At 36.8% G+C, this 23,828-nt stretch overlaps 1 protein-coding gene across 32 annotated transcripts in view; it reads right to left on the bottom strand.

The window, feature by feature from the left end:
- Positions 1-23,828, bottom strand: part of LOC127424365 (adhesion G protein-coupled receptor F5-like) — a 75,777-nt gene that overhangs the window by 7,910 nt on the left and 44,039 nt on the right. For all 32 annotated transcript variants that reach the window (XM_051669460.1, XM_051669473.1, XM_051669461.1 and 29 more), the window contains 7 exons: positions 15,092-15,172; positions 6,129-6,203; positions 3,357-3,611; positions 1,892-1,995; positions 1,307-1,365; positions 1,072-1,208; positions 695-889 (listed from right to left, as the gene is read on the bottom strand). In XM_051669460.1, the coding sequence (XP_051525420.1) occupies positions 695-889; positions 1,072-1,208; positions 1,307-1,365; positions 1,892-1,995; positions 3,357-3,611; positions 6,129-6,203; positions 15,092-15,172 (906 nt within the window). The remainder of the gene's footprint in view (positions 1-694; positions 890-1,071; positions 1,209-1,306; positions 1,366-1,891; positions 1,996-3,356; positions 3,612-6,128; positions 6,204-15,091; positions 15,173-23,828) is intronic.

Genomic DNA, 23,828 nt, shown 5'->3' with positions numbered 1-23,828 from the left:
ACAATAAAACCATTAATAGTTCATTTCACATCTGTAGTTTGAGGAGATGGTAACACTGCATAGTATCAGTGCATATTATTATCATTTCAAATTTAATCCACTTCATAAACACTGCATTCAGCTTAAAGATTTATGTCTCATCCAAATCATAATGCCTGTGTTCGAACATGGGGGGTGCGACCCAAGAGCTCTGACTCAATTCGAACACTGCATTAAGCCTACAGTGGGGTTAAAAAATCCACATAGAACATCTTGGATTCTAGATCTAATTTAAATCTAGGGGGGATTAAAAAGATATAAACAAATTAATGTTACAACAGAAAATGAATATAAATATTTAAAGGTCAGATTTCCTTGCTTGCATTGAAGCAAATTCTCATGCTGGGATAACATAGATCGTCAGGTTTTGCTCAAACTTGTGGAGGCTCCATGCCAACTCAAGTGTGTGATATCATTAATTTAAAAGGAGGTCATTACAAATACTTTAAAAAATCTGAAATTCCTGCCAATTTTTCAATTAAACTTTTCACTCAAACCATCATGCTTATAATTATTTATGAAAAAAAAAAAAAAAAAAAAGCAAAATAGAATAATTTTTGCAAACCCCACAATGACATAACCGTTTGAACAGTTTTAATATTACAAATGTTTTTCCCCAAGAAATTAATGGGTGAACATGGGTGACTAGACTTACCATTGTCATTTTTGTTAACGTTGTTGACTGTGAGGTAGAGGCCATCTGCTGAGAGCTCATAGTGACTGTTTAACTGTACTTGTTTTCCTTGTACTGTCCATTCTATTCCCCCAAGGTGATCAGTGGTGGGGCAGTAGAGTTGTATTTTTTGTTCAGGAAACACTGCTTCCCTAGACTTCACCAGGTTAGTCCACTCTGAGACATGTGGGTGTTAAAATTTCATGAGGCATACACTCCTGACTGCTATGTGCTTACATGCTTAGAAAAAAATCATATTTTGAAATATAGCCTAAAAACAGGAATTTTAATAATATTTTTCTCTCTTTCATGTTTGATTTTTGCATAATTGTCCAAAAGAGAAGTACAGCATATTTTACCAGTTGCAGCAATTGAAGCTGGATCAACATTGAATTGAAACTGTTTCAGATTGCTGGAAAGAGCTTGGTTTATTGCCTCATTACTCTGAATCTCTTGAGATGATGTAATAAAAAAGTCTACAATCACACTTCCAGGTCTGCTCAAACACAAAAACAAATGAGAAACTGTCTGTTGTGCATTTCAACTATAAAGTATGTCCACATAAGTCAATGTAGAAATTGGGGGTGTAGTTACCTAAAACCTGTGACAGTGGCAGAAACAAAGTTTTTTTCATTCTTATAAGTGTCTTTGATCTGCATGAGACAAAAATGTGTTAGAATTGTTTTTTTCTTAGAGGATTATCGATTATTTTTAATAGTGTGTGATTATGCAAATGTACATTTTTTCAAAATTCTTATTTGTCAAAAGTTCTTTGTGTGTGCTTTTTAATAATAATAAAAAAAGTTAAATACATGAGAACTATACTGTATTGCTGAATTAATAACATGAAGAATTAATCAACCAGAAATAAAAAATAAAAATAAAAAAGGAGAAAGAAAGAAAACACAAAACAACTGATTGCAATTCATTGCAGATACATGGTCAAAATATGTTTTGTCAGGTAACCTTAAAATGTGCTTCAAATTATAACATCTAAATCAACTGGTTTTATTCATTTCAAAATTTTCATTTAATCTAAATTTACCTGTCAAAATTGGTTACACCACAAAGGTATTTTTTATGGGTTAGATCAAGTACAAATAGATCATCGAGTTAACAATTGCTGGTTACCATTTTTTGCAGTGTAGTGCAGTGTAGAAGTTTTTATTTAACACTTACAGCCGCCTCAATTTTTGATTTATGTCCCTTGAATTTTTCACTGTTCTTGTTATTTAGGCTTGAATCAAATGTCTCATCTATTGCCAGTGACATCTGACGAGTTACTGGAGTGAAATAAGAGAGAAAACAATAAAACAATTTCTGTGCTAAAGATACAGAGCTTTAAACTGAAACAAATCTTTACATATGGCACTTTTTTTTAAAGGCAGCATATTTTTAAGGTCAAGTACACTGACAGGTATCAATGAACACCAGTCAAAAGTTTGGACACACTTGACTGATTTTATTTTTGTAATGACCTTTTATCTAACTGTTTATGCTTAAATGCTTGAAATTAGTAAAATTATTTTTTATTAATAAAAATAAAAATAGATGAGTTGGACTGGAGAGTAAAGGTAAAGCAGTCAACTTGTGACCAGCATACATGGGAACTCCTTTGATGGTAGCTCCTCTTGTTTAAACAGCATCCCAGGCTGATCCCATCTAAAGTTGGTTAAAGGAATATTCCGGGTTTAATACAAGATATGCTCAATTAACAGCATTTGTGGCATAATATTAATTACCACAAAAATAAATTTTGACTTGCCCCTCCTTTTCTTAAAAAAAAAGAAAAAAAAAAAAAAGAAAAAATCTGGGTTCCAGTGAGGCACCTTCAAGGGAAGTGAATGAGGGCCAAATTTTGAATGTTAAAATACTAACTTTTTCCAAATAATAGCCAAAAGACAAACAATTTGCATGTAAACATGATTTTGTAAAATGATTCACAACTTCGTTGCCATGACGATGTAATGTCAACAAACCCTTAAACCCTAAAATGACTATAAAAATGACAACTTTATAGCTCAAATAATACATGAGTTTTAACAGACGAATTAATATACAGTAAGTGCTTTTATAAAATTATAAGCTTCGCATTTCTGTCTTTAAACCCTCCAAAAGTTGGCCACATTCACTTCCATGGTAAGTGCCTCAGTGTAACCTCGATATTTGCTTTTTTCTTCTTCTTCTTCTTTTTTTTTTTTAAAGAAAAGGAGGGGCAAGTCTAAATTAATTTTTGTGGTAATCAACATTATGCCACAAATGCTGTCGATTGGGCTTAACTTGTACTGAACCCGGAATATTCCTTGAAGAGTGTGAGAAGCTGATTTCAAGGCAAAGGGTGGGTATGTTAAGCAAATTAACTCCACTATTATTCTAAAATGTGTAAAATAGTAATAATAAAGAATAAGTTGGTGTGTCCAAACTTTAGCTTTGTCTGTTTTACTTAGTTGAACACCCACCAGATCTAGAAATCTAATAATTTAAAATTTAGCTTTATATCAAGATTTATCCCAACTACTTCCTATGTAGGCATTATAAATGTGCTGTAATATAAGATTCATTATGGAATAAACATATTTGTCTTCAGATTTCATTTTGAAGCCAGTATTCCAAATTTCATTAAAATACTGTTGTCAATACTTGCCAGGATTAGGTGTTGTTAGTCTTGTTGGTGGTGGTGATGGTTTAGTTGTTGGCTTCGCTCTTGTTGTTAGTGGTGGTTTTATTGTTGTTGATGATTTTGTTGTAGTTGGTGGTGGTTTTGTTTTTGGTTTTATTGTTGGTGGTGGTTTTGTTGTTGGTTTTATTGTTGGTGGTGGTTTTGTTGTTGGTTTTGCTGTTGTTGCTGCTGGTGGTGGTTTTGTAATAGGTGTTGGTTGTTTTGTTGTAGAAGTTTGACCTAAGGACAGAGTTTGTTGTTTACTTAAACACAACTGTACAGCATATGAAATGTCTACAAACACAAAGATCTAGAAAACAAATTTTAAAAAATAAACTATTCAAAACTTGCAAGCTATTGGTGGTGTACATCTTTTTATAGATTTGAATGAATTAAATATTGTTATCTGTACTTACCAGTGTTTGGTGAAGTTGTTGTTTGTTTTGTCATTGATGTTGTTGTTAGTATTGTTGTTGGTTTTGTTGTTGATGGCACTGTTTTTGTTTGGACAGTGAGTGTGTTTTCCATTTAGGGTTAGAGTGATATTTGGCATTTAATAACAACATTTACAACGTAAAAGTGAATACTAAGTAATACTAATGGCATGAACTTAATGTGTAAATATGCTGTGGAAATGCTAACATTGTTATTACTATTGTGTATTCTAGTAATGTGTTATAATTTACCACGTAACATTCCTAAAATTAGGCATGTTTAAAGTATTAGCCTGATAATTAAGGATGATTGCGGCAAAGACAAAAAAATGCAGCCTCAAGCTGTGGACACCCAGAACTTAAAGTCCTGCTAAAGCACCTGTACCTCACTGTCCTTGCAGATATTTCGGTAAAAAGAAAAGCATCTGCTAAATGACAACCAACTAGCAATTAGGAAACACAACCAGTTCACTTAATCTCTAATAGAAGGGAACTACTTTTTTTTTTTTTTTACAACTGTCCTCTCACAGAAGAAAACCCAAATTAACACTGTATTAAAATCAAGTACATTTTATGTAATGTCTTCAAACACTGCATATTAGTTAGATCAGGATATTTTAGTTTCATTTACATGGATTTTAAGTAGCCTACAGTACAGGTGCATCTCAATAAATTAGAATGTCGTGGAAAAATTCATTTATTTCAGTAATTCAACTCAAATTGTGAAACTCGTGTATTAAATAAATTCAATGCACACAGACTGAAGTAGTTTAAGTCTTTGGTTCTTTTAATTGTGATGATTTTGGCTCACATTTAACAAAAACCCACCAATTCACTATCTCAACAAATTAGAATATGGTGACATGCCAATCAGCTAATCAACTCAAAACACCTGCAAAGGTTTCCTGAGCCTTCAAAATGGTCTCTCAGTTTGGTTCACTAGGCTACACAATCATGGGGAAGACTGCTGATCTGACAGTTGTCCAGAAGACAATCATTGACACCCTTCACAAGGAGGGTAAGCCACAAACATTCATTGCCAAAGAAGCTGGCTGTTCACAGAGTGCTGTATCCAAGCATGTTAACAGAAAGTTGAGTGGAAGGAAAAAGTGTGGAAGAAAAAGATGCACAACCAACCAAGAGAACCGCAGCCTTATGAGGATTGTCAAGCAAAATCGATTCAAGAATTTGGGTGAACTTCACAAGGAATGGACTGAGGCTGGGGTCAAGGCATCAAGAGCCACTACACACAGACGTGTCAAGGAATTTGGCTACAGTTGTCATATTCCTCTTGTTAAGCCACTCCTGAACCACAGACAACGTCAGAGGCGTCTTACCTGGGCTAAGGAGAAGAAGAACTGGACTGTTGCCCAGTGGTCCAAAGTCCTCTTTTCAGATGAGAGCAAGTTTTGTATTTCATTTGGAAACCAAGGTCCTAGAGTCTGGAGGAAGGGTGGAGAAGCTCAAAGCCCAAGCTGCTTGAAGTCCAGTGTTAAGTTTCCACAGTCTGTGATGATTTGGGGTGCAATGTCATCTGCTGGTGTTGGTCCATTGTGTTTTTTGAAAACCAAAGTCACTGCACCCATTTACCAAGAAAGTTTGGAGCACTTCATGCTTCCTTCTGCTGACCAGCTTTTTAAAGATGCTGATTTCATTTTCCAGCAAGATTTGGCACCTGCCCACACTGCCAAAAGCACCAAAAGTTGGTTAAATGACCATGGTGTTGGTGTGCTTGACTGGCCAGCAAACTCACCAGACCTGAACCCCATAGAGAATCTATGGGGTATTGTCAAGAGGAAAATGAGAAACAAGAGACCAAAAAATGCAGATGAGCTGAAGGCCACTGTCAAAGAAACCTGGGCTTCCATACCACCTCAGCAGTGCCACAAACTGATCACCTCCATGCCACGCCGAATTGAGGCAGTAATTAAAGCAAAAGGAGCCCCTACCAAGTATTGAGTACATATACAGTAAATGAACATACTTTCCAGAAGGCCAACAATTCACTAAAAATGTTTTTTTTTATTGGTCTTATGATGTATTCTAATTTGTTGAGATAGTGAATTGGTGGGTTTTTGTTAAATGTGAGCCAAAATCATCACAATTAAAAGAACCAAAGACTTAAACTACTTCAGTCTGTGTGCATTGAATTTATTTAATACACGAGTTTCACAATTTGAGTTGAATTACTGAAATAAATGAACTTTTCCACGACATTCTAATTTATTGAGATGCACCTGTATATTAAGAATGAATATACATTTTGCTCGTTGAGTATGAGAAAAACGCATTTCATATAAAATTTATTATTAAAGTCACTCACTAGGTGTTGTTTTTATTGCTGGTTTTGATGAGGCAACCATGGTTGTTGTTGTTGGAGTACTTGTGGCAGTTGATGCTGATAAGATAAAGTTTGTACAAAATTTCTCCATGAGGTCCACTCGTATTTGTGTCAAGAACAATTATAAGTCCAGACAGAACTAGTTTACTCTGATTCACATTTCACAGGTGTACTTTGGGATTTTAATTCCATCCGAAAGAAACATGTCTGTAAAATTTACAGAGCAAACTGCCTACTGCATTTAGGCTAAATTGAATACCTATTACCCAATTTTCTTGGTAACTACTGTTGGGATTAAAGGCTCTTCAGAGAAAGCACTTTAACACACACATTTTCTGTCGGAGAACAAGGCTTATGCACCCATGTTAACACATAAGTGCAGTTCTTATAGGTTTTTGAAAAGTGCGCATGTGGGTATGTGCTCAAGTGCATCGGGGGATCCCCAAAGTCTGATGTAGAGAGAAACCCCACTTTTGCATGTATGCATCTGTTGCATTACACAGTGCATGCCGCTTTTGTGTCTTCAGCAGCTTTCTTGCATTAAAGGTTTTCTGATTTAAATGAGATATTATAATTTGATATCCATTTGATCTCCACAGAAGCTATTACTCCTCCCCTTGCCTAACGTCATTAATGACAGCTCTATATTGTTAAACCAACGTGGTTCAAACGATGGATATGCGACATAATTACTACGGTTTCAAGAAACAGTCATGACTAGCTAGTTAATTTCTCAAACGATGCATCATTCTATGGTGGTTAAGCAGTTAGTTACATCGTTGTCAGTCTCAGCCTCAGATGACATGCCCACGGACCACCCACAGTCCATGCCCTAAAATCTGATCACAAAATTGGAAAATGCTTTCTCAATCCACGCACCAAAATCTTATTGGCTGGTTTGATGGAACTTCCGCAAATAGAGGCACACAAGACTTTTTATCAGTCCGCCTGGAAATGGAGTCATGTTCACAAGGTCCCGCATTGATATAACAAGCGCTTTTTAGGACAAAATCATCTCAAGATTTGCCCATGTTTCCCAGGTTAGTGACTTCAAAACTATTAACGATATTCAGAGTTTCATATGAGGCAAGTAGCAGAAAGTAAAGCGGAAATCAATGAGCAGAGCATCATATTTTTTTTTTTTACTAAGCTATGTCAGTGAAATACTTTGTGATGAGGTTTTCTGTGCTGTAATTAGACTCTCTACACATTTTCTGCAATTTTCCTGTGTTTTCTGTACATTATACCTACTACATACCAACAATACATGTTCCACAGTCCCTAAAACCCACACAACAATCACACATCCCATTTCCATGCTTTACCCATAATTGTCAGAGTTAAATTCAAACCTTAACCTTAATCTAGTTAATAATACCACTTCCCTTCTACTCCCTCCCAAGTACTGTTCCCTCACCACTAACTGCATATTACAAAACCACCTAACAGTGCTGCTGCTGTCCCATCTTACCTGCTATTTATTCATCCACTTTTTCCTTATTTTTTACCCTCAGGTACTTCAACACCAATTTCCCTCTTCTTTACTGCTTTTTTAGCTAGTCTATCAGCCACCTCATTCCCTAATTTCCATTTAGACAGTTGTTTGCTTAAAGAAATGGAACCAATCAGAGTTCATCCTTAGAACTGTTAGATGTGCAAGAATCCTTGACTCAAAGATATAAATTGTGTTTATTTGATTATGTTTTTTGTGACTTCTCTGCTCAAGCCTCTTGCACTTGTGTATGAGAACTTCATACAGTACCAAAATAAACTTTCTTCTCTTGAGAAAAGATACAAAGACTTCTCTTGAGTCTTTCTTTGTTGGATAATTTCCCTGACACACCCAACAAAACTTTACCACTACCCCAATTTCCTTTAGTCTATGTAATAGTGAGTAAACTTCCATGAACAAATCTACTCTATCTGATCAAGCAGACAATATACTCTTTAAAGCAGAAGAAGAATCAGAACACAACACCACCTTATCCAGCCTAACCTTTTCAGCCCATTGTAAACCTACAATTAATGCAGTTAGCTCTGCCGTATAACAGACAGATAATTAGATAGTAAAACTAAGGACAAACACTTCTGTTCCAACATTCTGATTGACTGGTTCTTTTGAACAATCTGTAAATGTCTACTGGAATGAATAAAATCTCTCTCAAGAATGCACTCATTAGATTTTCATTATTACTCACTTCTTCCATATTGTCCCTAGCCTCTAACAAACTCAGATGTACAACATCTGGAGTCTTCCAAGTTGGAGTACCTGACAGGCACAGCAAAAAAATAAAAAAACAAACAAACAAAAAAAAGATTATCAAATCCATAATACTTGACCCACTGCTCACATTTCCACCCAAAGCAATTGCCTCCATCACAATTATATTCCCAACATTCCCTCCAATACTTTGCAGGTACAACATTTATCAACCACACCTTGAAGACTCACCCAGACAGTCACTGCCATTTTCTCCCTTCTCAAATCTAATGGCATCTCTCCCATTACTACCCCAATGGCATCTACAGGTGACAGATCCAAAAACTATACTCCCATAATCCATACTAGAACAAATTAAAGTTTGATAGATAGTTAAAAGTGAGTGTAGACTAGCATCCCAATAAAAGCTGGTCACCGCACACATACAATTGATTATTTTTACACTTTGTTTCAATTTTAGTATTATGCCTTTTCCAGTTCAGCCTCTCATCAAACTATAAACCAAGATATTTAAACTCTGATACTCTTTCCATCGGCTGATCATTCACATTCAAGGTTAGATGATCCTTAAGTTATGCCTTTTCCTGGTGAAGATCATACAGCTTGTCTAAACCCCAATCCAAGGACCATTTTTCAACTGAAACTGAGTCTGATTGCCTCCTGTACACTTTTAACTACATATTTTATATTATGACCTCTTCTCCATAATGCTCTATCATCTGCATAGAGAGCCAAACCCATATTTGATTTTACCTTATCAAAGACACCATTGACCATAAAATTTAAAAGAACTGGACTTATTACACTGCCCTGCAAAGTCCCATTAACAGTTTCATATAGAGTTGATAGTTCTCCAATTCTTACCTGAAAGCTGCACTCAAATAAGAAATCTAATCCCCAATTTAAAAAAAAACATACCATTTATACAGATTTTCTTAAATTTAATCAATATATTTAATCAAAATCTCCCTCCATAAAGTATCATATGCTTTTTCAAAATCAAAAAAGTCTGCAATGAAATACTCTTTCACTACAAAAGTATTTTTGACTTGATTTTCGAACATAAAGCATCCATTGTAGACCCCCCTTTTCTAAGACCACTCTGGTAAAGTGTAATAACTTCCATTTTCTCTAAAAAATAATTGAGCCATCTAACAATAATTTTTTCTATGACCCTACATAATGTAGGGGTCAAGGCAATAGGTTTATAGCTATTGGATTTTGCATAATCTTTCCATGATTTAGTGGTAACACAATTGCATGTTTCCCAGTTGGGGAGAGTACCCTCATTCCATATTTGATTATACACTTTCAACAATAATTTCAAGGCTATCTCTGATAATTTCCTCAATATTTTATAACTTATCACATCTTGACCTGGTGTTGTATTTCTTGAGTGATTATTAACATTTCCATACAAACTCATAATCTGTTGTCTTCTTGTTAAGAATTTATCATTTAAATTTTCTAAACTATGGGTTTTAGCAAATATCTCGTTTGGGCCAATTTCTCTCTCTTTATTTGTGATGAGTGACCAAAATTTTTTAAAACCACCAATACCATTCATTTTCCTGATCATATGCCAAACCACATCCAGACTAGTCTCCCTTCCAATTCTATGTAAAAATTCTGCCATGCTTTCATTTTTAAATCTTTAATTGCCTTTCTAGCAATCACTCTTTTCCTTTTATAATCTATGTCTGCCTTATGTGAGAGTGTTCTTTTCAGTACCTGAAATGCCTTATTCTTTTCTCTAATTGCCATTGTACACTCTTCTTAACACCATAGGACATTTTTCTTTTAGCTGTGCCTTTTGAAATAGGAATAGAATGATTTGAAACAAAATATATCCAGTTCACTTCTTTATTATAATTTCCCTCAACAGATCTGATTTTAGTATTATGCTATAGACATATTACTAAATATCTCTTCGCATACTGTATAACATATATCCCAATCTGCCCTTTTATATCCCCGTTTTATACCATAATTGAAACCTTTTTGCTGAATCATAATCTGTAAATCACTGGAAAATTATTGCTACACATATTATTGTCTATGACTGACCATGAATATTTACCTGCTAATGCTGCAGACACAATTGAGAGATCCAGACATGATTATTTAAATCATAGTTGACTTTCCATTATTCAAAAATACCAAAGAATAATTTTCCATAAATTCTTCAACTATTCTCCCATTATTATCTGTGCTCTTAATACCTCCAAGGCTATTATGAGAATTAAAATCACCACATATAATAACTTTAATTGACATGTCACCTACAGCCTCCATTAAGATATTCAACTCACTACATGGATTGCAGATATTTACAATATCTCAATATTACTTACACCATACAAGTGAAGGGGGTGGGTTTACCCCTGTCTCTTCGGCCTATTGATGACTAGAATACATTAACTAGCAATTGTTTTAATCAAAAGGTAATCAAAGTGTTTTTAAACCATGTACATTTATTCAGGTAATGTTATAAACATACACGTTGCAGGTCATTTGTCCTCTGAGGTGTGACTGAGGGTCAAATTTCTATCAGGAATGCAAAAACAGTGCTTTCTCATTTAGCCCAGCTCCCAGAGAACAGATATACATGTGAGCTGTAACTACTTCATTGATCACTTATTCAGATTAAGAAAGAGTATCATTGTGTTTAAGGTAATTAATTGCTGACAAAAACACATTCTCAGCATTCATCACTAAAAGTATATTTCTGCCTAACGTTGCATTGTTGCGTTTGGACATCGTCATGTTTGTTCCAGCCAGATAAGGCCTGTGTCCCAACCATGAGAGAAATATTGTGTTCTGTCTAATGATGTCATTTCAGGGATTGTTTGTAATTTTGAGAATCATGTTACTAAATCAGAGGAAATGGAACCCAGTGTATCTAAAGAGAAGACTCACCTCTGACCCATTTTTGCTTACCAATTTGACTTATTGTATTAAAAATATAATCTTTCAGTGATTGCATTCACATAGTTAAACAAAACACCATGTTTGTAAGATTTCTAGAATAATCTGTACGGTTCACCTATCATAAGAGATGATGACAATTCATTTGCATATGCCTATAATTACTGTTGTTTTGGTAATCTAAATTAGTTCGAGGTGAGATCCTCGACTCATTTTCCCTTTCTGTCTTTTGCCAATGGAAATGTGGAGAATTTTATCTTTGGTAAACTCTCTCTCTATTAATTTAAATTTCAACCTTGTCTCCTGGTCATTATTGTAACATACTGGCAGGGTTGGGGAGTAACGGAATACATGTAACGGGAATACGTATTTAATATATAAAATGTAAGTAACAGTATTCCACTACAGTTACAATTTAAATCATTGGTATTTAGAATACAGTAACATTCAAAAAGTATTTTGATTACTGAAGAGATTACTTTGCATTTTATTGTCATTTGTTTCATTTAATATTTAGTCCTTCCAGATGGAAAAATGTATACATATAAATGATGCGATTCAAAATGCATTTGAACAGCGGTGAAACACTTTCTTATGATGTGTTTCATACGAGCAGACAGAGAAGTAAGTTTGAAGTAAGTTTGGAGCAGATGAAACAGAAATAAACCTGGTGTAAATTGTCAGCTTTACGCTAAGCTAAAATGCTATTTCTAGCCATTTTACATGCACACGTTACCAGACACATCATATTTGTTTATCAAGAAAATTCACATTGCATCATAATTTCTTTTTTCTAGTAAGACCTTTGATATTATGGCAAAAATTTTATTCTTGATAATAATTTTTGTATTGTTTTCCTGTAAAAATATCTAAAAATCCTTAAAACAAGATCAGTTTGATTTATCTTGTTTTAGAAACAACACTGCATAAGATATTGAGGTTTTTCAGAGAATGTATTTTTAACATGTGTATTTTGTCTTACTGTACTGGCAGAGTTTTTATAGTCAAAACAAGTGAAAAAATCTACCAGTGCTGAAGAAGTAATCCAAAGTATTTAGAATACGTTACTGACCTTGAGTAATCTAACGAAATATGTTACAAATTACATTTTACAGTATGTATTCTGTAATCTGTAGTGGAATACATTTCAAGAGTAACCCTCCCAACCCTGCATACTGGTCACTCTCATGGGAATAACTGTATTCCCTTACACAAGTTTATATATATCAAGTTCTCTTTTGTAAATATAGCACACCCTCCATGCCTTCCATGTTCTCTGTCTTTCCTTACAACTTCATATCCAGACACACTGAAATGTAAAGATTTACATAACCATGTTTCCTGTACACAAATTACCACTGGGGAATTCTCCAAGCGTGAACTTGTTACGCTGATACTCCAGTTTAAAAACATATTTGCACATTCAACAACTTTTCTCAGCTTGTCAGATTTCGCCATTTACCACTGCGCATATAAAAGCCACAAAGTCGAATTTCTTAATTGTGAGAATGTCTCCTGTATCTATTCTTGAAGGACCTGCTCGACTCCCTGACATATCTTTAAAGACAGATTCCATTTTAATCATTAGACCAGTTTTACCAGTTTGGTTCCTTGCTCCTTCCATCTCTGATGCACATTTAACTCTACGAGCAACTTCAGCATAGGTTATACTCTGGATTGTCTTTACTTTTCGGATTTGATGAGCTTGCTGTTGTCCTGGACACCGTGTATATGCTGCGCTATTCCCTCCACCACAGTTACAGTATTTTTATTTTATTCCCACTTCACAAGTTCCATATTCATGCTCTCCTCCGAATTTTGCACATCACATTTTCCCTTTACAAACAGCCGTAGTATGCCCTATACGATGACATTTAAAACAGCGCAAAGGTGGTGGTATATTTTACCTTTCTGGAAAACTGATGAATCCTAACCTATGTTATGTCTTTATGTCTAAGTGGGTGGTTTTTAGCCAATTTAAGCTGCTATACAGTCCACACAAGATTACGTAGTTGTCCTGGGAAATGCACCCAAGAACGGTCACTGCAGTAGAAGGGTCAGGTCTGATCCTCACCTTTATTAATTTCATGTCTTCATTATATAGATAATGTAGTAATTATATCACATATAATTGGGTTTCGTGATACATGCTCATCCAGAGCACATGACCTTCTGTAACACATCTAGACAACAGACACTCCCACTTTAACAAAAACTATAGAGATCCCAATCCTGTCCAAATGAATGAAATTAAATTGCTTATTTACTGTTAATAACTTTAACTCAAATGTTGAAAACGAATCCCTACATGATGGATTCTGAACCTAGCGGTAGATCGTTAGTACACAGCTGATCAGGTAGGTTGAGAAAATGTCTCAGCAGTATGGCGTCATTTTTTTATGAAATGAAATATGTGCCACTGGGACTTGAACTTGAATTTGGGGATTTGAATTTGAACAGGTTTACTTGAAATGTAATTTGCAGTTTTGAACTTTGAACTTTTGAAGTACATCAAACTTGAAATTCAAATGTACGTGGCACGAGTTCAGATCGTTAAATTCAGATTACATTTTTTAATACACTGATTCAGGTTTTTTATTCAGATTCGGGTAAAACGAGCCTGTATGTAACCAAACTCCTTCTTGACCAATCACAATGTAGCTCACTGTTCACATTTGGAAGAATAAGGGTAAATAGTGCCAACGTGGGATCATGGCTGAACGAGAGCCACCACCTCGCTCTAATTTACTTGTTCTGCCTTGATGCAAACTCCAGTCGTAATTAGTGTGATTGGTAAACAGGCTGTTAGATGCATTAAATAAATGTTTATAAGTCATCTGATATCTGACGTGTTTACTTTTCGTTATCAGATCAACATTTGCCACCAGTGTTGTAACTAAAAGGCAGTTAGCTTATCTTTGCTGCTGATTTTATTTTTGTTCTACATAATACCAAGAGGATAGATTAATCTTTCCAATTCAGACCTGACTTATGTTAAGGTTAGCTTCGCAGTTGGTACGATTTGGACACCTGCACTCGAGGCACGTCCAACTTACCATCTAAACTAGAAAAATTAAATAAAAGTAGAGTAGACTATCTAGAAATCAAGACATTACACAGAAGGTGGTTGGCTTGCGATACACAGCAAACATTAGCTAACTGCCTTTTGGAACCTGTGGCAAACATTGATCTGATAAAAATGTATTTAATGCATCAAACAGCCTGTTTAACAATCACACTAATTATCTCTGGAGTTTGCATCAGGGCAGAACAAGTAACTTACGTTAGAAAGAGGTGGTGGCTCTCGTTCAGCCATGATCCCATGTTGGCACTATTTCACAGCAGACCCTTCCTCTTCTAACTGTGAACTGTGAGCTATGTTGTTATTGGTCAAGAAGGAGTTTGATTACATACAGGCTCGATTGCTCTTCGTCAGATTTACCCGAATCTGAATATAAAACCTGAATCAAAATTCAAACTGAATTTAACAATCTGAATTCCTGCCACATACATTTGAATTTCAAGTTTGATGTAATTTAAGTTCAAAACTGCAAATTCAATTTCAGGTAAACATGTTCTGTATACGGTTTATACATGCTTATTTTAAATCAGAACTCAATTACTCTCTTTACGTTCCATGTAGCACCCATACTTTTTATTATTTGTATTAACACTCGTTATTGGTATTTGTTCCAGATGAGATTAAGTTTCTTAATATCAAACCTAAATACCTAAAACATAAAACGAAAACACAGAAAATTATTTCACACATCAAAGTTTTTCTATGGTCACTTACTTGGTGGAATAGATGTTGGAGTAGCACTTGTCTTTATAATCTCAGTTGTGTTTGTGAACAGGGTTGTAAGGATGGTAACTTCTGTGAAAAGCAAGGACCTTTATTAATAAAATTGGATTTCCTGATAATAAAGATTGGTTCTTAAATCTTTATCTAGCAACACAACTTGATGGATTGTGGTATAACAAGCATATCTCAGTGTGTTTTATCAAGTTTTGGCATGTTCTGTGACAAACCTAAACCATAACATATAATAACACCAGACTCTTTCACATCAAGATTCTCTTGTATCATCACTTACTCAGAGTTTCTGCTGTTGGAGCAGGGGTGGATACGGGGTAGTCATGTCTGTAAAAGTGTTTTTGTTTATCTGACACATGGATAATTTAGGACCTACAGATGTGGCCTTTAAAATTGTGCATGCATCAAGCGGCTTCACACAACCCATCATGCGATCTCACGCAGGATCAGTCTGGTGAGCCTCTTGGAATTTAAACTTATTTGTTACGCGTCTCACAATATCCACCAGGTGGAAGGTTGCAAAGATCAAATGAACCAGCAGGTAGTACTAAATACAGTAATACAGTAACTTTATATTAGGTAAAGCTAAAATATACAGTACAGATAGTGGAAATAAACAACAAAAACATCCAATAAGTTTCTAGGCTAGTGTGTCGCTGGTTCTAAACTATGCTTAAGCACTTGTGTTTTTAATCTTTACATTTTAGAGCCTCATCACTGTATAGGCCTATAATAAAATAAACCAAAGCTGTCCAAAAGCTTGGATTTATTTTTATTTTTGTTTATTTAATAATTCAGTGTTTCCCAACCATTTTTGCTGTAAGTACCCCACGGCACCATCAATAAGACTCAAGTACCCCTTCACTGACACAAAATCAAAGATGTTTACTAAAGGCTAAATGTAATATAATGTTATCAATAAATGATAAGAAGTTGACAGTTATGATGTCAATTCATCAACAAAAACAAAGACAAACCTGGGCCATATAAGCCATGAAACTCGCAATTACAGCAGACTAATGCTGCATACCAAAGTATTGTGGGGACATTTTACCTTGGTACAAACTATTTTATCATTAATTTTTCATCATTTTGGTCATTTTAGTAGACAGTATATATATATATATATATATATATATATATATATATATATATATATATATATATATATATATATATATATTACACACACACACACACACACACACACACACAAGTTGAAGTCAGAAGGTTACATACACTTAGGCTGCACTCCACAGATTTCATATTAGTAAACTATAGTTTTGGCAAGTCGTTTAGGACATCAACTTTGTGCATGACATGAGTCATTTTTCCAACAATTGTTTACAGACAGATTGTTTCACTTTTAATTAACTATATCACAATTCCAGTGGACCAGAAGTTTACATACACTAAGTTAACTGTGCATTTAAGCAGCTTGGAAAATTCCTGAAAATGATGTCAAGCCTTTAGGCAATTAGCAAATAAGCTTCTGATAGAATAATTGGCTGAACTGAAGGTGTACCTATGGATGTAAATTTATTTTAATGCCTACCTTCAAACTCAGTGCCTCTGTGCTTGACATCATGGGAAAATCAAAAGAAATCAGCCAAGACCTCAGAAAAAACATTGTGGACCTCCACAAGTCTGGTTCATCTTTGGGAGCAATTTCCAAATGCCTGAAGGTACCACGTTCATCTGTACAAACAGTAGTATGCAAGTATAAACACCACGGGACCACGCAGCCATCATACCCCTCAGGAAGGAGACGCATTCTGTCTCCTAGAGATAAACGTAGTTTGGTGCGAAAAGTGCAAATCAGTCCCAGAACAACAGCAAAGGGCCTTGTAAAGATGCTGGAGGAAACAGGTAGACAAGTATCTATATCCACAGTAAAATGAGTCCTATATCAACATAACCTGAAAGGCTGCTCAGCAAGGAAGAAGACACTGCTCCAAAATCGCAATAAAAAAAGCCAGACTACAGTTTGCAAGTGCACATGGGGACAAAGATCTTACTTTTTGTAGAAATGTCCCTTGGTCTAATGAAACAAAAATGTAACTGTTTAGCCATAATTACCATCGTTATGTTTGGAGGAAAAATGGTGAGGCTTGAAAGCCGAAGAACACCATTCCAACCAAGAAGCATGGGGGCGGCAGCATGTTGTGGGAGTGTTTTGCTGGAGGAGGGACTGGTGCACTTCACAAAATAGATGGCATCATGAAAAAGGAAAATAATGTGGATATATTGAAGCAACATCTCAAGACATCTGCCAGGAAGTTAAAGCTTGGTCACAAATGGGTCTTCCAAATGGATGACCCCAAGCATACCTCCAAAGTTGTGGCAAAATGGCTTAAGGACAACAAAGTCAAAGCATAAGGGTGGCCATCACAAAGCCCTGACCTTAGTCAGAACTGAAAAAGCATGTGTGAGCAAGGAGAACTACAAACCTGACTCAGTTACACCAGTTCTGTCTGGAGGAATGGGCCAAAATTCCAGCAACTTATTGTGAAAAGCTTGTGGAAGGCTACCCAAAATGTTTGACCGAAGTTATTTTATTTTTTTTTTATCAGAGAGTGCATTATTTTGGTAGTGTCAAGTGCTCACGAAAGAGCTGTTTCTTTAGGTGTTATTTTGAAAGAGAGTAGAGAAACAGCTGCTCTGGTAGAGTTTGGCAGGTTGTTCCACCAGCGGTGCACAGTTGAAGTGAAAGTTCGGGAAAGTGATTTTGTGTTTCAATGAGATGGCACCATGAAGCGCCTGATTGTTGAACACAACACCAAGATTTCTGTCTGTCCTGGATGGTGTAATCATTGACGAGTCTAGTTCAGTGGTGAAACTGTGATGAACCGCTGAGCTTGCTGGAACCACGAAAAGCTAAATTTTTTCAGGGTAAATATAAAATTTTGTTTTATAGGTTAAACAAAGCAAAATCTAATTCTTTTTGTGTACCCCCTACCTGCTCACATACCCCCTGGTGTACATGTATCCCCGGTTGGGAATCACTGGAATAATTCACACTCACAATGAAACAACATGAACAACATACTGTAGTGCTTGGAGACAGAAGAAAATTAAAACAGAATTTCACAGAGAGGCCCATAATCAACACTGGAAATTCCTTAATGTCATAAACTAAAGACTCTGCCAAGAAGACACCGAAAAGTCTTGGACAACCTGGCTAAATGAGCTAATGAAGTTCATAGGAGTCGGTGGCTGGTAATTCTCAACTGTCACAGAACAAAAGGGCAATTCTCTGACCACAGTTTAACCCTCTCAGTAAGGAACTCCCCCATGGGAACCATGGAGATTCAGAACTAAGATCTCCTTTCATTCAGTCAGAATAAATCAGAATCAGAATCAGTTTAATTGCCAAGTTGCTTACATATACAAGGAATTTGTCTTGGTGACAGGAGCTTCCAGTACACAACAATACAAAAACAGCAACAAGACTTTTAAAAAATAATTAAAATTGAATAAAAAAATAGATAAATATTGAAAAGAAAAAAGTATATATAGAATACACAATAGACTATATATATATATATATATATATATATATATATATATATATATATATATATATATATATACATATATACAAACACACACACACACACACACACACACACATATACATACATACATACATACATACACTATATTGCCAAAAGTATTCGCTCACCCATCCAAATAATTGAATTCAGGTGTTCCAATCACTTCCATGGCCACAGGTGTATAAAATGAAGCACCTAGGCATGCAGACTGCTTCTACAAACATTTGTGAAGGAATGGGCCGCTCTCAGGAGCTCAGTGAATTCCAGCGTGGTACTGTGATAGGATACCACCTGTGCAACAAGTCCAGTCGTGAAATTTCCTCGATACTAAATATTCCACAGTCAACTGTCAGTGGTATTATAACAAAGTGGAAGCGATTGGGAATGACAGCAACTCAGCCACGAAGTGGTAGGCCACGTAAAATGACAGAGCGGGGTCAGCGGATGCTGAGGCGCATAGTGCGCAGAGGTCGCCAACTTTCTGCAGTGTCAATCGCTACAGACCTCCAGAGTTCATGTGGCCTTCAGATTAGCTCAAGAACAGTGCATAGAGAGCTTCATGGAATGGGTTTCCATGGCCGAGCAGCTGCATCCAAGCCATACATCACCAAGTGCAATGCAAAGCGTCGGATGCAGTGGTGTAAATTACGCTGCCACTGGACTCTAGAACAGTGGAGACGCGTTCTCTGGAGTGACGAATCACGCTTCTCCATCTGGCAATCTGATGGACGAGTCTGGGTTTGGCGGTTGCCAGGAGAACGGTACTTGTCTGACTGCATTGTGCCAACTGTGATGTTTGGTGGAGGGGGGATTATGGTGTGGGGTTGTTTTTCAGGAGCTGGGCTTTGCCCTTTAGTTCCAGTGAAAGGAACTCTGAATGCTTCAGCATACCAAGAGATTTTGGACAATTCCATGCTCCCAACTTTGTGGGAACAGTTTGAGGATGGCCCCTTCCTGTTCCAACATGACTGCGCACCAGTGCACAAAGCAAGGTCCATAAAGACATGGATGAGCGAGTTTGGTGTGGAAGAACTTGACTGGCCTGCACAGAGTCCTGACCTCAACCCGATAGAGCACCTTTGGGATGAATTAGGGTGAAGACTGCGAGCCAGGCCTTCTCGTCCAACATCAGTGTCTGACCTCACAAATGTGCTTCTGGAAGAATGGTCAAAAATTCCCATAAACACACTCCTAAACCTTGTGGAAAGCCTTCCCAGAAGAGTTGAAGCTGTTATAGCTGCAAAGGGTGGGCCGACGTCATATTAAACCCTATGGATTAAGAATGGGATGTCACTTAAGTTCATATGCATCTAAAGGCAGATGAGCGAATACTTTTGGCAATATAGTGTACATACATGTATATATATATATATATATATATATATATATATATATATATATATATATATATATATATATATATGTGTGTATGTATGTGTGTGTGTGTGTATACACATACATACATACATACATATACACATATATGAATATATATATATACATACACACACATACACATACATATACATAGTGCAAATCTAAATACAAATCGGTGATATACAGTGCAAGGGAATGTAATGACAGAAGAGGAAGGATGTGTTGGATAATATAAAAAGACTAAGCTGTGTATTGCACATTAATTATTGCTCAAAGGGGCAGTTTTAACTGTTCATGAGAAGGATAGCCTGGGGGAAAATACTGTTCCTGTGCCTGACGGTTCTGGTGCTCAGAGCTCTGCAGTGTCGGTCAGAAGGCAACAGTTCAAAAAGGTAATGGGCAGGGTGAGTGGGGTCCAGAATGATTTTTCCAGCCTTTTCCCTCACTCTGGAAGTGTATTTCTTGAAGGGAAGGCAGGGGGCAACCAATAATCCTCTCAGCAGTCCGAACTGTCCTTTGTAGTCTTCTGATATCCGATTTCATTGCTGAACCAAACCAGACAGTTATAGAAGTGCAGAGGACAGACTCAATGACTGCTGAGTAGAACTGTATCAGCAGCAGGTTGTGGCAGGTTGAACTTCCTCAATGTGGGTCTCCCACTTCAGGTCCTGTAAGATGGTAGTGCCCAGGAAACTGAATGACTCCACTAAACACATTGCTGTTTAGAATGGTGGGGGGGTGGGGGGTTCCTCCTAAAGTCCACAATCATCTCCACCGTTTTGAGCGTGTTCAGCTCAAGGTTGTTTTGACTGCACCAGACAGCCAGCTGTTTAACCTCCCTTCTGTATGCAGACTCGTCATCTATTGTCATCTCGGATGAGGCCAATGACAGTGGTGTCATCTGCAAACTTCAGGAGCTTGACAAATGTATAATTATATACATCAAGTGACATGTTGACCAGCTTCTCCACAATGCACAGTCTATTTTTTGATACTAAAAATTGACAATTTTTATCTTACACAAATTATTAGAACTTACGTTATGACTTTTAATCACTTATAATCAAGTCGTGTTATGACTTATTACTGTTATAATTGACAAAGTTGAACATTGTGATTTTTAATGTTGTGTTATTCATGTTGCACAGTAATCATTTATCATAAGCGCATCATGTCTACTATTATTGATATTCATTTTGCATTTCAAGAATGGTGATGTACTGTAGATTAAATTTTGAGGCAATCTATTGTTTTAAAGATATTAAAATGCATGATTAAAACATGACCTCTTTCGAGCAGGTACCTTAGAAAACTAACAACACAAAGACTCATAAAGTCAAATTCCATAGCAAAAGACACTTCTGATTGGATAGAATTCATTTGGGTGTTGAATCAAACGGAAAGGGTTAAAAGGACCTTGCCTGACCACCAAAGTAAGTTCTCTTGTTCCAGCAAGACGAGTTATCATATTACCATCATGTTAGTTCTCAAGGGAGAGCCCCTGGAGACCACGAGGCCCATTGCAGGAGTCCTCGTCTTCTAAGTCCATGAAGTCTCTAGAATGTAGAAGTTACAAACTTTGTACCTCCGAGGCTCCTCTAGTCGTTCTATCATCCATCCAGCGTGTATAATCAATTTCTGCCGAAATCGATTCCACATCCTTCAATGGAACTTCAAATAACTGACCCAGCACAAACTTCCACATGCCAAGCCAAAAGACTTCAAGGACTTGATCTCAAATCAAGGCATATTAAATTAAGTTTGATAGTTCTCATGGCATGGTTATGGACTCTGTATAACATTCATATTCCAGTGTTTCCCCTATATGCATTCAGCTAAATTATGAGCACTGCTGCTGAGATTTCAAATGGTTCATTAATATACTTTACGCAGCGTAATGTTTGCTAGGCTAGGCCCAGTCACCTGCGGGCTTTTTGTAATGCACGCTGTTGAATGGGGCTGCCACACACACACACACACACACACACACACACACACACACACACACACACAAACACGCACATATCACAGCGACGTCACCATATAGCAGTCCAATGTGAGTGTGTCCTGTAATGGAGAAGCAGAATACCCACAGGGTCTGAAAATCAGCACAGGATTGCAGGTATTGTGCACAAATTTAATCGTTCCTGCATGTTCCACGTTCATATTGTGGGGAATTACAGCACACTTTTATTCACTTTAAAGGCCGAAACATACTTCACGCGAGTACATGAACGCAGACGCGAGCACTTGGCCAACGCATGGGCTACGCGTGGTCCCGTTGTACATACTTTACGTGCGCACTTGCGTTACTCTGGCGGTTACAAACCTCACACCACAAGGGGACGATATAGTTTTTTTAGGCGCCACGAAGTGTGTGATGTTGAAGGATGAGGGGAGGAAGAGGGGGCAGGTTGTGGCTGTGGTGGTGGTTTCTACTGGGCATCAGACTGTCATTGGGTCTCTGACTGTAGAGGAGTCTGTGGTTGAGGCACAGACGGAGGGGGGATGTGGGCAGGGGTACTAGATAGTGTCTGACTTCTCTGACTATTTTCCTGATCTGTCTCCAACTGCTAGAGCCACAAGGCAAACATGACAGATTTTAGGTGGATTAGTAATAAAGGCACAGTGATAACTTTTTAACTTTCTACCTAAAATACACCACTTTCATCATTATATATTTATTCTTTATAACACTTCTTGTTCTTTAACCCTGCAGTCAATGCACATAAAGTGTGTGAGTGTGTGAGTGTGTGTGTGTGTGTGTGTGTGGGGGGGGGATACTTTTACCTAACCTCAGGTTGCTCCAATGGGTTTATGTTACTACATCTCTTTCAATAACAGCATCTGCTAAATTTAGACATGCACATGATTTAACTAACCCGTAGTTGTTTCCATTTTCTCTTTACAGTGTCATTATCAGAATTTAGGGAAGCTGAAATTTCTTGCCAAGCATTTTCAATCGCTGTTTTATTCGAATGGAGAGGGGATGAGGGTTGACAGTTGACAGTTGTTAACTGAAAACAGAAAATCCGCTCTAGCGCCCCTTGCGGCAATACTGAGAATGTAGCGTGTACTTGTGTTGGGCTATGAATTGAGCACTGACATATTTCACTACGCAATTATGCGTGGAATCGAGCTTGCGTAGCATGGTGAGTCTGCGTTTGCGTACTTGCGTGAAGTATGTTTGGGCCCTTAACATGTAGCTGTGAATTGGTAAACCAATCCATACAGAGATGAAGAAATCAATAATCTTCTGTTTGTATCAAACTGTGATTCCAGAATCTGTGCGAGTAAATTAGCTCTTCCGCATGCCTCTCTCCCTCTCTCGTGCACCTCACTGAACACTTGTTGAGTTCCGTGTAAGCGTGCGCAGAGAGAAAGTCACAAGTAAGTTTGTCACATATTTACTGAACTTAAGATTTGACATGCGAATGCCACTGTACGCGTGTCTCTGTAAGCAAGCAATACAATAAAACTATCGCTCCTGTTTTTAATCAACAAAGCAAAGCTGTCAACATTGCAAGCGTGCAACATCGGAGCAATCAAGTTTTCCCGCCTTTCATACCGCATGCTTTGTGTAAACTACTACCAGAAATAGTCTGTGAAGAGAACCTACTGCGGGGAGAAGTGAAACATTTAAACACCTGTTTCATCAGTCATCTCCACCTATCTGGAGCTCCATCTGACCTGAACAGGTATTTTCACTGCCCAGTGAATCAGTCAATTTTAATTAGTATGTAAAAATATGCATAAATAAAAATAATATAGTAATATAAATA

The sequence above is a fragment of the Myxocyprinus asiaticus genome, chromosome 33, assembly GCF_019703515.2.
Source record: "Myxocyprinus asiaticus isolate MX2 ecotype Aquarium Trade chromosome 33, UBuf_Myxa_2, whole genome shotgun sequence".
NCBI classification, from domain to species: Eukaryota; Metazoa; Chordata; class Actinopteri; order Cypriniformes; family Catostomidae; genus Myxocyprinus; species Myxocyprinus asiaticus.
The sequence above is the reverse complement of the archived record's forward strand: the minus strand, read 5'-3'. Positions and strand labels throughout refer to the sequence as shown.